The 17,511-nt window shown below is 43.2% G+C and overlaps 2 protein-coding genes across 2 annotated transcripts in view; both read right to left on the minus strand.

Moving 5' to 3' along the window:
- LOC139922973 (forkhead box protein D2-like) overlaps nucleotides 1–2,397 on the minus strand; it is a 245,148-nt gene extending 242,751 nt beyond the window's left edge. The window contains exon 1 of the mRNA XM_071913633.2: nucleotides 1,352–2,397. Within this exon, the coding sequence (XP_071769734.2) occupies nucleotides 1,383–2,321 (939 nt within the window). The 5' untranslated portion in view covers nucleotides 2,322–2,397 and the 3' untranslated portion in view covers nucleotides 1,352–1,382. The remainder of the gene's footprint in view (nucleotides 1–1,351) is intronic.
- Nucleotides 2,398–10,812: 8,415 nt separating this feature from the next.
- Nucleotides 10,813–13,792, minus strand: fdx2 (ferredoxin 2). Its single transcript, XM_071913644.2, has 5 exons — nucleotides 13,606–13,792; nucleotides 12,950–13,001; nucleotides 12,560–12,666; nucleotides 12,365–12,452; nucleotides 10,813–12,215 (listed from the first exon to the last, which is right to left on the minus strand). Exons 1-5 carry the CDS (start codon nucleotides 13,790–13,792, stop codon nucleotides 12,059–12,061), a joined length of 591 nt encoding a protein of 196 aa, XP_071769745.1. The 3' UTR covers nucleotides 10,813–12,058.
- Between the last annotated feature and the right edge of the window lie 3,719 nt (nucleotides 13,793–17,511).

Consider the following 17,511-nt stretch of genomic DNA (forward strand, 5'->3'; position numbering starts at 1 on the left):
GCCCTAAATCCTTAAGTTGCCTCGACATAACAAAACAAACTGCACAAAGCACTTCAGATCCAAAGTCAACTGTACAGTTTTAACTTTACTTGTAATAATATGTGACGGCCAGATGACCAGCTGTATCTGATATTCGTGCTAACAGTATTACAGCCAGCATTACCACGATCATGTGCAACTTATTTAGGGTGCAGAGACTGGCAATACAGGCATGTCTTACAATATGAAGGCCTGTTTTGACTAAAGAAGGCCTCCTTTCAAACATTATGAGGGCGAATTCACACGCACGTACACGCAGACATAGACACGCACGCGCGCGCACACGCAGACGAACAATGAATGAGTGCGGGAGGGAGGCAGAGAGAGAAAATGTGCACATGCTCACATGCTGTGATCTCCAGTGTTTACATCCCCTCTAAAACCATGACAAAGGTGATCAATCAACGCTCGACATCCACAGTAAAATAAAATAAACTCAGCGATGTCGTCACATTTGCACAATTTTCCATTCTCATTTCCAACCAGCCAGGTGCAGCTTTGTTTTGGCAAACCCGCATAATAGGCTAAAATATTATGAGCAATCACCTTTCTAATTGTTGCCTATACTTGGATTGCTGGAAGGTCATGTGGGCGAAGAAATAGGCTACAAATTAGAGGATGGTCCAGTGATTACAAATGTCAGTAGGCCTAGCTCAAATATTTATCTTTCATTTCCACTTCCAAATTAAAACGGTTGTCTTTGCCCCAAAATGCGCCGCTTTATTTATGAGTAATGCCACGGGGAGCTAAATAGATTTTATACGTAGGCTAATTATGGAAATATCAGTCTTTAGTGGCGTATTATTAGTGTTGTTATTATTATTATCATTACTATTATTGTTATTAAATTGTTATTACTATTATTATTATTGTAGGTTTAGGTAAATGTGTTCCATGTATTATTTTAGTGTTTCATTGCTGATCCGCTTGTTTAGGCGAATCGTAGGCTAATTCTTTAAATCAAGCCCCATATTTACTTATGTGAAACCTCTGACAAAAATTTTAACATTTGAAGTTTCAAAAATAAAAACAAACAAAAAAATCATTGGAGCAAATTCCAGCACATTGCAGCAAAAACATTCTTTGTACTAAATGATAAACCCTATAACATTTAATTCAAATAGCACAGACACATTAGAAATACAATCGTCTTTTTATTCAAAATATTTTTTGAACTGTGCAATTACATAAGTTAATCGAAAACATTTTGAAAGGGCCGTTAAGCAAACAAACAAATGTTCATTTACTCAGTGAACAGTATGATGGCTTGTCTGCATCCTTAGGCCATCGTTGAAAAACAAAACAAAACAACAGCAACAAAAAAATTCGTCGGCGTCATTAGATTATATTAAATTAGATGAAACTTTAATGATGCCCGTGGGGAAATTGGGCAGCTGGGCAACAGGGTAATTGGGTATCATTCCATGAAGGGAGACGGGAGACATGAACGGGGAGTTGGGAGCCAAAGATGGGACAGTGGCGCAGTGTCCCGGGTCGAAATGTTCAAAGGTTAGAGTCTGACAAGGAGGGAAAGTCTTGTGCCCCACAGTCCTGGAGAGGAACGAGGAGAGCGCAGGTAAGATGCTGCGAACAGGTGGGATGCTGGGACCAGTGTGGGAACCCAGGCGGCTTCCTACGCCCAGATCGTGGTATAAATCTAAAGCGGGCCCCTGCAGACAGGAGCCCACCCTGTGCGCTCCGAGGAAAGGGAACCCAGGCATGAGGCTGCGCTCCTGCGCACCGCCGTCCTTTAACGTTCCCAAATGGAAATGTTGCCTCTTGAAGCGCTTCCTCCGCCGAAGAAAGCTGCCATTCTCAAACATATCGGCCGACATGGGATCCAGCGTCCAGTAATTCCCCTTCCCGGGATTGCCAGGCTCCCGGGGCATTTTGACGAAGCAGTCATTTAGCGACAAGTTGTGACGGATGGAGTTTTGCCACGCAGGGAACTTCTCTCGATAATACGCGAAGCGCTGGCTGATAAAATCGCATATCTCACTGAGGGTGAGTCGCTTCTTCGGGCTCTGGAGGATGGCCATGGTGATGAGAGCGATGTAGGAGTACGGCGGCTTCACCGAGGCGGCTCTCCTGCCCGGACCGACCCGCAGCCGGGCTGCGAAGTCTCCCTCCTCCCGCCCTTTAGGAGTGAAGGACGACGCGCTTTGCTCCAAGTCGGCGCTGCCCTCTTTCAACGACGAATAATCCGCGTTTCTCACATCTTTGTTACCGTCTCCCTCCACGTCAATGTCCGTCTCCTCCATGAGTTTGTTGTCCAAGGTCATGATCCTCAGAGGGTCCGGTGGCACCTGCGCCAGCAGGCGAGATTAGCGCCTCTCCAGGACAGAACAGGCGCAGATCCCCTTCTCGCTTTTCATTCACAAAAAAAAGGAAGCGCATTGGACTGCGTCTTTGACTTTTTAGCCTCCCACGCCCCACTTCTTCATCCTCCTCCTCCTCCCGCAAACACGGGCTGCATCAAAATAACAGCAGACACCCTGCACTGATGCAGCGAGATTAGATGAAACTTCTGGATCATTTGCAGGAGGGAAATTACGCATCTATGCCATGCAAGAGAGGAGATTCACATTAAAATAAGTTTAGGGCTTATTTGAATTACTGCTATTGAAAAAAATAATTTATTGATAATGATGATACTGATGATGATCATGATGATGATTATCATAATTATGTCCTATGAAACACGCCTGATCTTTATGGATAAAATAATGAATATTCCAAAAGGCATTATTTTCAATAGCAGTAATTTAATTTGGGCCTGGATATCATTAAGATAATCCAAGGACTGCAAATAGACAAATAAAAGACATTTGAATGCTAGATCTCTTTTAGATGCTTAGGTCTATATCTGAGCATTTTTTTTTTATTATTGTAGGCTATTGTGAGAGGAAAGACTAGTTCGTTAATGAGACTTTCCACAGTCCGCTTCCCCGGCCCACAGTGCGGTGCAGGCCTGTTTGCCAAGTGGGTGGCCCCGCACAGATTGATACAGTGCAGCTATTATTTCAAAACGGATTACGTCTTCCTCTGATTTGAAACAGTCACACGGAGAGAGAGTTGCCTCTCTCACCATGTGCCAAACGATCCGGCAATAAGGCATACCGAAGGAAATGATCCTCATGTACAGCCAGGAATATAAAGGATAGAGACAAGCCCACTAAAACCAAAGTGCCTGCGATTTTTTCATTAAGCATATTTGAGGCAAGAACACTTAGTTTTACCTTCTCTAGCCATTTAAATATTAACAGTAAACCCTAACGAATAAATTGAGACATATGGGATAGTAACCTTCCAGAATTTACTGTCGTTTTTTTCCTCGTAAGGGAATTTATATTAAGTGTGCTTATGTGTTTATGTGCTTACACACACAAATAATTTTCCACGTTCAATATTTCAGAGTATCTAAGGAATAGGAAACAAAATGGATGTTTCTTAGACAATTTATTGCAGACCAAAACCCGTACAGACTCACAGAAAATAGTTTCTTTTTTTAACAGAAATATGCTGAGGAAATCCGTGCACCTATTTAGCCAGCAAAATTGTAATGGCTGCCCAAAAACAACAACCCGGAGCAACAAGAAAAGAAGCCGAGAAGAAGAAACCACAATTACAAACGCCAATGAGGACAACAGAAATACATAACTTAATTTAACTTATGCAACTAAATAGGTATGTACTGAAGTTGCACGACTGGACAGTCTTGCTGTCAAGGTCAAGTGTAGTAAATTGTCTTGCAGTTAACAACAGTAAACGGCGCTGAGCTCAGGTTGCAGTCTTTGGTCCTGTCCAGAAATAACTTCTATTGCAGCCATCTGGCACTGTTGACCATGATACACAAGCAACACTGAAGCAATCCAGATGAAAAATGCCAACAATTACAACCAACAGTATTTTTCCACTGAATACTTTTGACTCCTTATAGCCCACCTATAAGTTATCCCATTTATTTGTCCCAATTAATGATTCCCAACCCAGCTTCAGACAACATTGTGCATCTGTACTGCATCAAAATGTCTCCGATGTGTAGATGGACAATTATAGAAAAAAACTGAATAGATCTAAGTGTAAACAAAATGCACAATGAATGTATAAAATTATTACCATATTGTTCTGACCCATCAACTGGATTCAGTCTGTCCAATACACACACAGGTTAGCAAGTAGCACAAGTAGGGAGCAGTGCAATTAAGACTGAGGGAAAGGTCAACATTCAAAAACTGTCTTCATCCATTCTTCAAGTGCAGAGTGCAAGACCTAAGAGTAGATCAATACGTCCATTTGTATTTTCCCCCTGATAAATATAGCACCAAATGAGCAGTCACAGAGCCAGAGGGGCTGGAAGGCACTGCCTGAGGTTAACTTAACTTAAATAATATGCAACATTGCTACAATGGAATTAATTTAAGTGCTCTGAGTTAAATAAGATGTATGGAGCCATGCCCGATAAATATAATGATCGTCAGTATTTTTTTGAATCCTGCAGTGAATTGTAGAGAAGGAAGAATTGCAGGAGCAGAGCGTGTGTGTGCAAGTGTGTGTGCAGGGTTCAGTCACATGAGGACTTAAAAAACGATGTTGCCTACGCTGTGTGTTTGCGCTGAGCTGAGGTCAGCCTCACAAAGTTTCCACACTTGAGGCAGCGTGAGTTGGAGTTGCCCTCTTTCCTAGGGATATGCCAGCAGTTGACACAGCGCACTCTGTACTTCTTATACCTTCAAAAGTAAAGACAACAGAAATATGGTGTTGATTAAACTCCTTTCTGTTTCAGGTTCATAGTGAATGTTGTTTTTATTCAACTCTCATGCAGTAGATGGAATGATTTATGTTTGAAACTTCCCAGAGCAGGAGTGCTGATCTAGGATCACTGCCTTCAAGCATAACACTGATCCATCATAATGTGTCTTATGGGCTTATGCTGTATTCAGCAGCACACTGTATTTCTGGTGGCTAAGAGCAGGCAACAGAAAAGCTAAGGCAATAAACACCCTATAACAATTAATGTCTGATACAGTAATTCTCTCCATTGTTGCAATGATGTAATGAGCGTCTCAAACAAGCAGTGCATCTCTGCAAAATGTTAAGTATGTATGTGAATATCAGCAGTACTATTCAACTAGTCCAAACCAATGTTGACAATCAGCCAACAGTAAAAATATTTCAGTGTTGTGCTTTGAAACATTATTCCATTGTAGCTGAACACTTTCATCTTTAAACAATCAACATGTATACTTTGATAACTCATGGACAGTCAGCCTTTCATTGCCCTTAGTCTATAGTTAGCATCTATATTCAATTTTTTATCCCTTCAAATTAAGATTGTGTAAAGTCTGACAAAAAAAACATACTATCTGGATAACATCACCACGCCTGCAGTCTGCTCTTTATGAATTAGAGGTATGATTGTATGATATTTTGGAGTGGGTTTTCCAAAGAAATATGAATGTCATCATTATGGACACCCCAGGTGCAACAATATTGTAAATTGACTCTTTGGGAACTCATATGGCTGCATGCCTGCTAAAAAGTAAAAACATAACAGTTCTATTAGGGTGAAGTATGACTTTAAGTGACCTCAAACATTGCGATCTAAAAGGCAAAAAGAATTCTAGTTCAGCACTCCTACTCATTAATTTTTGGGCCAATATGTTTTCAAAATGTTAATATAAGGCACCTTATTCCACAAGCGTTACAGAGGGGGGTCCCGTCCTCAGCATCTCTCCACATGGGAGTCTTCTTAGTGCAGCATGATGCACAAACTTTGCTCTCTGGTGAAAGGAGAGAAAAGGAAAACATTCAATTATTTGTAATCATGGTTATATAATTCTAAAAGCACTTGTCAAGCAACATTTTCTGGTACTACCATATCTGAATAAAGGAAGTAGTTGTGATGGCAATTCAAAGATTTGAAGAATTGATGAATACCACAACATTTCAGTGATGAAATAAGATACTCCTATGCCCTGGGACTGTTTTGTGCATCTGCGATGTCATTCTGAGGTACAACTCCATAGCGGATGAACAGAAAACGACAGAAACGGCAACTGACTGTACTCAGGATGATTTATTGGGTGCAAGGGAAGACTTTCTAATTTGTAGCTGACAGCACTACTATGCAACTGTACACATCTATGTAGTTCATTTGGGTGTAAAATTCAGTTTAACTTCTTTGTGTCCACAAGTGCAGTGCAGTTTCCTATTCATCGTCAATGGAGCCGAGCCAGGCTGTGCATCTGGGTGGCATCACAGATTAGAGTCTTGGTTGTCTTGTCTCTGGATTTTGGAAATACAGTTCATACATGTTCACAAATACTGGACCGCCCTTGGCTAAAGGAGTAGCGTATGCAAATTCTCAAATGTAGTAGGCTTGTCATTCCTCTTCTTATAACCACATTCAAAACATTTAGGGATGGTAATCACTGCAATGAACTTGTAATGACTTGTGAATGAGCCAGTCTGCGGTGTGAAGAACTAAAGTAACTTTGATACTGTTGCCACTAAAAATACAGTAACTCAAAGCACTGGCTGTACAGCTGAAAGTAGAAATTACATGTTTGAATTCCTATGCTGTTTCTCCTTCCTTTTCTCTCCATTTATTACACGGCCTTAAGGGAACTATTTGTTTCCCATTATGGTCTTAGGATGTTTACACAGCAGTTTCCCTAAATGCCTCCTTTATTATCACTCATCAAATGTATTCCACCTGTCTCAAGTGAAGCAATTTGTGCTGTGGTGGCGCCCCCTAGTGGAGGAAAGGGGCATTTCACACAACAGTGCACAGGACATTTTTCCCAATCTTGACATTGCACTATTACTTTAACTGTGAAAGAGTAATGCTCAAAAATTGCCTCTGACCCCGGCATTAGAAAGACGAGGACTGTGCACTGACATAGCTCTGATATTTACAGTGAATCTATAGCATACAAAGTTAAATTTTTCAGGGAGACGGGAATCGAGTTGATGATGTAAGCTTGTGAATGACGACTAACAGGCAAGCAAGTGGCTGCAGTTTTTTTCATTTGAAGGTGAGACATATATGACATTTATTTAGTGAGATGAGCGATTTTCAAGGTGACCCCACTTTAAAATTGCATGGGACCCCACATTCCTGCCTGGAAAGCCTGGATAATGTGTACATATCGTGTCCAGATGTGTTCAGGTAAGATCAGCTTGATTAGATAGCGAAGGTACCCAAGTGTTACTCACTGGAAATGCTGGTGGTCGGGTCGCTCTCCTCGTCTGAGCTGCTAGTTTTCAGGGAACTCTGGGAAAGCCGTGACCTCACCCTGGGTTTTCTTACACTCTTGTAGAGCCCCTTGCTGTAGAGGAGACACATGCAGTCACAGATAATGTGTGCCAAATTAGGTAATGTTCACACCACAGTATTTTAAATCACCATGCAAACATTTATAAAATCCCCCAAAAAATAATGCAACATAACTGAGAGGGCTGTTGTGTTTTTAGTTATGGACAGAAAACAACACGTCAACAGGTTTCCCCCGCCAGCTGAATCTGCCATTACCTGTACTTGGAGGTTATGAGGAGCCGACACTGCTGCCTGCTGTCGTCCAGCTCCGTGTCCATCCGGAACGTAACACCCTGAAAGTCTGGGTCATGGATATCAGCGCTCCGGCTGGGGTGCGGCTGCTTCCTGGGAGTCTTGGCCCTCCATGTGGACTCATAGGAACACTGCTGGGGGAACGGTGGAGCACTTCCCTCCGCTGGCACTGGTCTGCATTCTGGTTTAGATGCTGAAGAGGGTGGAGGGTTTGTTGGCCTCTTGTAGTTTGGAGATTTCAGCTGTGGGGCTGGTGGGGATTTTATCTCCAAGGGGAGACATTGTGGTTTAGATGCTGTACTTTTGTCATGTTGTTCTAGGAGTATGTGAGACTCTTCTTCACTGGTAAATAAGAGCAATACAGATTGTGAAGGAGGTGGGAGGGAGCTCTGTGATGGCCGCTGTGCGTCACTTAGGGGCTCTACAGCCAAAGCTAGGTTTGAGTTCAGGTCGAGTGTTAGTGCTGGCTTCGGTATCAGGTATTCCTTTGTACTTAAAGAGGGGTGTAGTGCTACACTTGCATCTTCATCTGAATTACAGATAAGCCGCCGATTCAGTTGTCCAAGGGGATTATCTGATGCAGCCGAGACGTGTGTTTGTGTCAAAGCCTTTTCAGAGGACGTCACAGTCAAAGTATCCTGTTCAGGAGGGAAACAATCCTCCTCAGACTCCTCGTTCCACTCTAATCCCGTGATAACACTCAACTTGACCTCCACTTTGTCGCTGTGCGCAGGCTGTGAATGTGCCGTTGTATTTTTGTCCGCACGCTCTCGTCTAACCGTGTCTATTTTTCCAGGAGTCTGTGATTGAACAATACTGCCCACTTTGGAGTCTTTCACACGACACCGCGCTGAAAAGCCACTGGATCCTTCGCTGTAATCCGCTCTCAACTCACCTATCACGCCTTCTGCGGGGCTGACGCAGGCTGTGTTTCCTTCTCGCTCACTGATGAGGGAAGGAGGTCCCAAAGTGCATTCGGGACTCACACTGTCACCTCCGTATCCCTGATCTGTTACACCTGTTGCTGAAGCAGATGAATTGGCTGTTGAATGACCGGATTTTGTGGTACATATTGAACTCGAGTCTGATTCTTCTAGGTCTCGGTGATGCAGGAGCCTCTCACACTGCAGGTTGATCAGACTCAGTACTTTCCAGGGGCTGTTGCACTGAGAGCTAGGCTCAACCGAGGCTGTGACCCTGTTACTGTGACTGTCCTCTGTGCCATTGTTTGCCTGGTTATAAGGCAACATGTGAGACGAACTGTGCTGAGAGGAGGCGTGAAATGAAAGTGGATCCTTGGCCTCCATTTTAGCCATGAAAGGATCCTGCCTAGACGTCTTGTTAGGCCATGTAGGGGGCGGATCTGAGTCCAGCAAACTGTTGTGGGCAGGGGATGCTAGTTTGGAAGCTTCCTGGAGAAGGTAGAGGATTGTGGATTGGGTGGCATCTTGTTCTGTGTCCCCCTGGTTTCCCTGCATGAAGGCAGCTGGTGACCCTGGCCCTGTGCTCATGTTGAGGCAGTGTCTGTGTCAGAAAAACAAATAGCTTCAATACAGATGGATGCTGAATGTTTTTTTTTACAATATTAAAATGCCATAACATCACAACATACATTTAAGCAGTATTTCAAGGTATTTAAGGAAAATAGTTATCAATGTAACCAAAAACAACTCAACAGTTGTAGCCAATAAGCTAGGACTATCGCAGCTGTTCAATAGTCCTAGCTTAGTGCAAACACTTTTGTTTCCAAACTATAGTCAGCAATGACAAACAAGTGATGTTAGGCTATGGTGAAATTCAAAGTTCAAGTTGGTTTTCTTAAAGGTAACCTCTTCTTCACTGAAGCAGTGGTTTAATTAGGCTTACATTGCATTTGATATAGCAATGCTAACATGAATCCTTAATGGTAAATATTCGTTATTTCATAATTTAACTAAGTAAACAAAGACGAGCTGTCAAATATTCTTTGATAACGGACTTGGAAATGAAAAGCGGGTGTCTCGTTTGAAAAATAATTATAAGATGTAGCTAAAGTCAACTCACCAGACCAAATAAAACTTAAGTCTTAATGAACTTTCTACATTTCAAATGTAGCGAGCTGTATTCTAGAATGCTGAGGACTTTCGCGGTTCTTGTGATAGAGCCTGCCTGTCTCGAGCGCATAGCAGGCCATTAGTCCAAGTCAGGCTACACTGCAGATCATTTCACATAGACTTAACAATATGTTTAGCGTGTTTAAAATTGACTAAGAATGACCAAAATGATTTCGAACATGTACATGTCATCCACTGGAAATAGCTTCAAATTTTTTCAACACATCTGCATAAGTACGACTGTAGGCTATCCATTATAGGCTATATTTTGGACTACTGAAAATATATTTTGAATAGACGTCATCTATATGTACAAGTAAGCCTATATTTTTGGTAGGCTATGTGATTTCTTTTTAGGTCCATGTGAGCGCACTGCCGGGAAGTCTACTTCAGCGATCGCATATATTCTGCTCTATAAACTGTGACTCTACCACTCCCACTTGCTAAATCAACCCTCGACCCTGATCATCCATAAATCTCCCGGCAAATTCACCGATCCTTTTCCCCAGACGTATATTTTGATCTGTCATGGCCTCCGCTCACCATCTGGGTCAGGTAATGCCCATTTTAAGATGAAGATGGGATGCGAAACACCACACTGACCAACATCATAAATGATAACGCAATTAAATTGCGATCGCCGTGTACGTAGATGTTCACCTTTGATCTCGTCTTCAAATCGATCATCAGACAAATCGTAAGGTGTGTGAACTTAATTTGACCTCAAACTTTAGGCAACGGGTTGCTGTGATGGTTGGGTCCGTGTTTTGGGACCAGGAGTTACACGGGTGTTTTTGGTTTGCTGTGATTACTCCTGATGGTGCATAAGTGTTTCCTACACTAAATTCCGGTTTCTCGGGGTGAGAAACAGCATTCTGTTGACAATAAGTGCAGGTCTGGTTACTTCCCCGGCAAACTGAAGCGATTAAACTAACATTATCCCGTTGCTTGCCACGCAAAGAACTACCATACAATTTGTGGTGTGATGTCAGATCAGCCATGGAAAATTGTTGCTTCTTCTGGGTCCCTATGGTCGGAACTATGTGTTAATTAAGCTGTTGGGCGATGAAAACAGTCTTCGAAGATGGCAGACTTTTCAAAACTGATTTTATTGCACAACTTCAAATATTTGCAAATTAAAGACATCATAAACACAGTACACTTACATTTGTGCGTATGTTGGACAGTTACAGTAGGCCTAACAAGTGAAGGGTAGACAGGGTAAACGCATTCCAAGGTAACATGGAGCCCGCTAGCTTCCTCCCCTTCAATCCTGATCTGGTTCAAAGCACACCTGAGCCAACGCAGCTAATCAAGCCTTGGTTCGTTATCACCAGAATGCACGTGCTGGGTCTCAACATCTTCTGAGCCAAAAAGGCTTGGAATGTTATTCCCCTACTATAATGTTTTTTAAAAAATCAATGGTGATGAAAGGCATAATTAATTTCACAGTTGAAACATGAGGTCTTCACTTAATGTGAACAAACATCTTTGATTAGCAATTAAAATTTCACTTTAAATAATCCAAGTTTTGGTAGTATGTTTTTGATGAGAGCCCATCCTTTGAGCTTCAGGCAACTTCAAGTTGGTGTCTTTCAAATTCACTGCATTATCCTCTATGGCTGTTTATGATCATGTAATACTGGCTTCAGTACCATGCAGAGGGAATGCACTTTCCAGGATCATGAAGGGTTAACTGGAGAGTCTATAGGGTACTTGTTGACAAGCCACCACACCTACAAATCATCTCAGCAACAATATATATGTTATAATGAATGCTATGCATACAATATCAATGACGAGTGAATCAAGGTGATAATATGGACATGCAGAAATGACTAAGAACGTAATCTGTTGACACTTGTGCGTATATGAGTTGTAACATGGAATGTTCCATTCAAGGGCACAAAGATGCACTTTGCTAAATATTGCTCTGCAATGTGTAACATAAACATGACATGTTGTCTCTTAAACCCCTCAAGGCTTTAACAAAGAACAGTTTGTGAGATTGAATGGTGTCAGACGACATCTCAATCCTGGCCTGAGAACTCTGCATTACACATAAACAAATACAAGGACAGTTAAACCACCACAATTCTTTGAAGTAACCATGAATTTCAACTTCATTGAGACTGATGTTAACGGCCACCTGATCTGTGTGGTCTGCAGGCCCGTCCTGTCAGTGGTACATTTTGGAGTTTCTCAGGCGGCGGACGTCTTAGGAGTTGCTATGGGCTTCACTATCCTAGCCGTGCACCCCCTCCTCAGCCTCCCCCCAACTCAACCAGTGCACAGGGTGGCTAGCTAGCGGCTACACCCTCTTGCTTTTCTCCATCGCCCCGCTTCACAACCATCAGTGGGGTTTGGGAACATGGCCGTCCACGTAGAAGTTCCTGGTGACCTTGGGCAAGGTCAGCTCCAAGCCGTCGAGCTCTGGGGTTAGAATGATCTGGCAACCCAGCCGGGAGTTCTCCTGAAGCATGGGCGCCATGTCCAGCATGTCATCCTCCCTACAGCACGGGGATGGGACGAAAGTGTCTGTTAACAGTTATAGCCCTCTCTCCACACACACACACACACACACACATTCACACACAGGAGTTAAAAGTACAATGTTATGGTCATGGAGAAGATCCTCAGTTCTAAGAATCAGGCTTACCTTTCTTCTGGTTCTGGCAGTTTATCAAGATGGGCTAGGCTCACATAGACGTGGCATGTTGAGCAGGCTAGCGATGCCTCACAGGCTCCTGAGAGGGAGAGACAAAACATATTAGGCCATGTTGAACAATCATCGTTTCAAAATCACGCTTCACCAGAGTATTGAAGTTGCAGATATAAATGTGTACGCTCTCACCCTCTAGTTCAATCCCATGCTTGTGAGCCAGGTACAGAGCATTATCTCCCACTTTGGCTTTAACTGGGATCCTCTGGCCGGACCGGTCTACATACACCACATTGACCCTAAACAGCAGACACCAACTCATAAGAATACCTTCTTGACAAGGTTCTCACACCATTTCATGCCTATGAACACAAATAGATCCCCAGTTTGAAAAGAATTTGCCTTGCATATTCTCTCACTGAAATACAGCCGGACAATATCGACAAAAAATTGTAGTTAATTACTGAATTTTGTAGTTGTAATATTATAATCTTTTAAGTGTTCAGAAAATGTGGGCAGTCGGCGAATGCAACGTCGCACTTTCAAGTTCCCCTTCACAATAAAAGCCCTTATTCAACTTACACGTCTTCTGGGTCCTCTGCATTGGAGCTCCCCTCCTCACTGTGGTAAAGACCTTTTAAGAAAAGAAAAGGAAGGTATTTTTGCACACCTGAAAGTCCTTGAGTGACAGGTGCGTGGGACAAAAACCAAAGAGGTAGATACTGAGAGAGAAATATAACCCCACACACTGTCTACACTTGCATGTTACTTTATTACGCCGTTTTGGTCGTAGGACCTTAATCAGACAAACATCTAAAAAACAAAACATGACAGAGGCGAAAGTCAAGTCAACCGCCATAAAACGCCAAAAGAAGAAGAAGAGACGAAAAAGTGGGTATTTCAGCGATTTCAGCAGTCAACAGCGATATCAGTAAACTCCTCCTCTTCTTGGAAGAGTGGGAATGTTTGACTTACTGCACAAGGTTTCACAACAGAATCTGTGATGATTTTGCGTTGCACAACTGTTATTAAACAGTCCTGAACTTCAACTTTCTATTCGTTGCCTGTGTCGACCTACCACTGCCAGTAAAACTTTACAGGCACCCACAGTAGCTCCTACGACCTTGCTAGAGAAGAAACCTGGTCGGTGTCAACATCTATCTGGCCATGAGAGAGGAGCAGGACTCTTCAGTAGGATAGTACCCCGCTAAACGGCGGTAGCCGGCTGCGCCACTCACCTATGGTCGTCTGGAACTGCCGGTTTAGTGTCCGAAAACGCTCGAGCGATCCTCCCCTTGACGAACTGGCGATACCGGTCGCACAGCTGCTCAGCCGGTACAGGGGACATGTGCTACAGTCCGGTATAACTCGAGAAAGTCTGAAAGTCAGCCCCACGCTCGACCGGACCGCAGCGGAAGCCGCCATGATATTGTTTTGGTCACATGGCTCGGAGCAGCCAATAGGAGAAGAGCACCGGCGGAGCGAAGCCCCTCGCTGCGATCTACTGTTGTGACAGCAGAGGGCGCCACTGCCTCACACACCGCACAGGAGCAATGACAACAAATGACAGATGCTGTTATTCTGCTGTTACAGTTAATGGTACTGCATTTGTTTTCAAGTCCAGCGATATTTGACCAACCTAAGCATGTAAAACGCTTCTGACCAAGGAAGCAGGTCTGTCTGCAGCTCAAAAGGTTCAAAACAAATTATATTTTGATTCCATATTTACACAAAGCTCCAATCATCATAAGCCCCATATTGACTGTCACCACATAATAAGAAGAATAAACAAATGCTCTGGCCTATTGTTGTGGGAGTTGTAGAGCCAGGCAGATAGGTTATCAGATGCAGGCCGGCAGTGAGGGGAAGCTGGAGAGTTTAGGACTGAAACCACTGGTGTGTGAAGAGAGAGAGAGAGGTGATGTTATGACTAGAGGCAGGTGTAAACTCCTCACGCCCCCTGTGTGTTTAATCTCTCTCTCTCTCTCTCTCTCTCTCCATATGTTCCTCCTCTCTGTCCTTGACTTCCACTGGGAGAGTGTAGAGGTATCCTGAAAAAAAAAAAAAAAAAAAAAAAATGCGGCGGCATTAAACATAATCTTTTTACAGAGTAGTAAAACCCCCACAGAGGAGCATTGTGTTGATATTTGAGATGTGATTTATGGGCTTCAGTGGCTCTATAACGACATGAGCTCATCCACAGTGATAGTACTATAATGTTTGCTTTTTTTCTCTCTCTTTGGTGTCTCATAATGATGTGTGCTCTGGGCCCAAGTCAGTCTTAAAGTTGGGGTTAGGATGTATACCATCCCCCATTCTTGCTGCAGAGAGTTCCTCCCATGCGGATGGCCATAAAAAGTAATGGGGGGCATTTTCTGTCTACTTTGTCATTTTATAGAGAGTTCTGGGAGTCAAGGGCTCTGTAACTCACTGGCATATAGATTATTATTACACATTGTATAGCCTAAATACACATAATGAAACACTCCTGCACATTCATGTATGTACTCACACACACATATACATACACACCTGTTTAGGATTAGTGTCCACGGGGAGAGTTTACCTATGTGTCTGTGTATCCATTTAGAGTACTTAGTGTATGCTTTGGCCCTCTTGTCTTAAGCTGCTGCAGGTGTGTGTGTGTGTGTGTGTATGTGTGTGTGTGTGTGTGTGTGTAGAGGTGTGGTGGGCGGAGGTAGTTACATACTTGACTTGGATATGAAGTGGCCCCTAGCTCTTGCTTCAGACTATACTCCCTGATGACTACACAGTTCAATAACTCCCACATACAAAGACACACACACACACACACTCCCAAAAACCACATTGAAATACTTATATGAGACATTTCAGACACAATACACCACACAACATACACACACAATTAACAAACACACTCCACTAACAGCAGTCCAACAGTGTGTGCACCTTTCCTCATCCTTTAGTGGTGGTATTGCAGTGTATTGAAGCTCCCCAAAGTGCAGTTTTTGTATATGTATGGCTTATATTTCCAAGAACAGATGCAGCATGGAAAGATGCAAAATTTCCCAACAGTCCCTTGGGTGCTGTTCAGTCTGAACCAACACTTCCTTCAGCGCTGCTTTCACTGCTTTAACATTCTAAGGCCCCGCCGCTAAGAGCAAAACATTTGGGATACACTTACAGCCGCTGTGTGGTGAAAACCTTGTATCTCCAACGAGAAAACCAGGCTTGTTTTTAGCTTGATGACAATGCATTTTTGACATTATCCAATGGAGTTATGAAAGGGTTTCATAAGCCCAAAAGGTTATAGAAGTTTTTCAACCCATAGAGGAGCATGTAATCCTTCAATTGAAAATGAAAACATGAAAATCCCCAAAACCGGAGTTGCAAAGTTTTCACATGATAACAGCATTATGTTCACTGTGTGTGTATGTGAAAGTTTGCAAATGTCTCTAGTTTGCGCTTCTTACTCATTGTCTCTGTGCAAACTTTACTTCCCCTATTTATGTTATTTCAGGTCTTACTGTGAATGCATCGTCAATTTTGAACTTGCATATAAGGACACTGGCGTGCGTGACAGCAGCTGTTTCGTTTGGTTTCAGTTGCTTTATTACAGTCAGCTCAGGGTGTTGGATGGATGTTTCTAAGGGAATTCGCACAAGGGAGTTTGAATGCTGCGTGGATCAACATTGCCTTTAAAGCCATTTTGAATGACGCAGTCAACGGCAAGCATTCTTAAACCTTTTCCAGACCAAACCCAAATTTAGTAATTTCCCCTTGAACTTGGTGCCCGGCATGAGGCAATACTCTTTCTTGTAATGTTAAAACAATATTTTCAGTCAGTTCCACAAATACTGACCTTAAACAGAGCGTATTGACAGCAGGACAAGTCTGAACCGAGTGCTGCATTTAATCTTATCATATCATCTTCATCTTAATGTTTGAAGCCACTGTGCGTGTGTGTGTGTGCGTGCGTGTGTGTGTGTGCCGGCGGTCGTGCATGAACGTCGCATTGTGCAAGCCGCGTCACGACTCTTTTCGTTCAGATGACTCACAAACCTCTCGGAGTAACTAATTAGAAACAGGTTGCAAAGTCTCCCCCTGTGCCCTCGCATGCTCCGCCAGTGTGGGAATGCTTGTATCTCGCCCAGACAAAAGGAGAGGTGGGAAACCTGTGAGAGTGGGAGTCTGGCTTCTTACAGGAAAGGTAGAGTCTTAGTCAAGCACACTTTCTGCATTGTGCGTCACCTATTTAACCGCTGGGACATTTTATGTGTCTCAGCGGGGCTCGAGGTCGCGTTGCAGTCGTTTGTAATTAATGAGCTTTTTCACGCGCACTAAACATTAAAAACTGCACAGCGGCCGGCAGCAAGCAAGGTGTTTGTTTTAGTCGGAGGTCTGTTTGTGGTTTAGCGGTTCCAGTCTGCGGCGAGCGACTACCGTCTGGCCTGTGATGGACAGTGTTGACCGCTGAATGTTGACCTTTGACCCCAGATAAAGAGAGGTTGCAGGGAGAGGTCACAGACTTGGGAGGGCACAGGGGTGCAACCAATCATGTCAGCAAATCCAAACACACCGAGGTAGTCACAGGTCTAGTCCAATTGTGCTTTCCTATATGCGTTCTTTGTTGTTTGTTTTGGTGAAACGTCTATAGAATTTGGCTGTCATATTCTATAAATGTCTATTATTCATATAATAGAACTTGAACTTAACATATACTTATAATTCACTATTTGCAATAGGTCATATTTGAATCAGATTCCCTCTAGATTGCATCAGAAACATTTAGAACTCACACAGACTATCAATAGCTGTGTTCACTAAATATAGCCACTGGTCCTCTGTGTCCATCAAAGCACCAAACTAACCTGTCAATCACTTAGCTGTTACCAGGGAAACATCGGCACCCCGGGACTGGGAGTATCACACAGTGAGCCAACCGCAGGCCTTCTTCTGTTGTCATGGCGGCAGAGTGATTGATAAGCTCCTTGGCGGAGGCAGAGCAGCTCAAGGCCTCTTCACTGTGTTGACAGGTAAGGATGACTTTTACTGGGAGGAAAAGTGTGTGTGTGTGTGTGCGTGTGTGTGTGAGAACAGATTGTGTGTGTACATCAACATGTGTGTAAATACATATGTATGCGTCTGCATGCACTTCCAAA

This window comes from Centroberyx gerrardi, chromosome 3 (assembly GCF_048128805.1).
Source record: "Centroberyx gerrardi isolate f3 chromosome 3, fCenGer3.hap1.cur.20231027, whole genome shotgun sequence".
NCBI lineage: Eukaryota > Metazoa > Chordata > Actinopteri > Beryciformes > Berycidae > Centroberyx > Centroberyx gerrardi.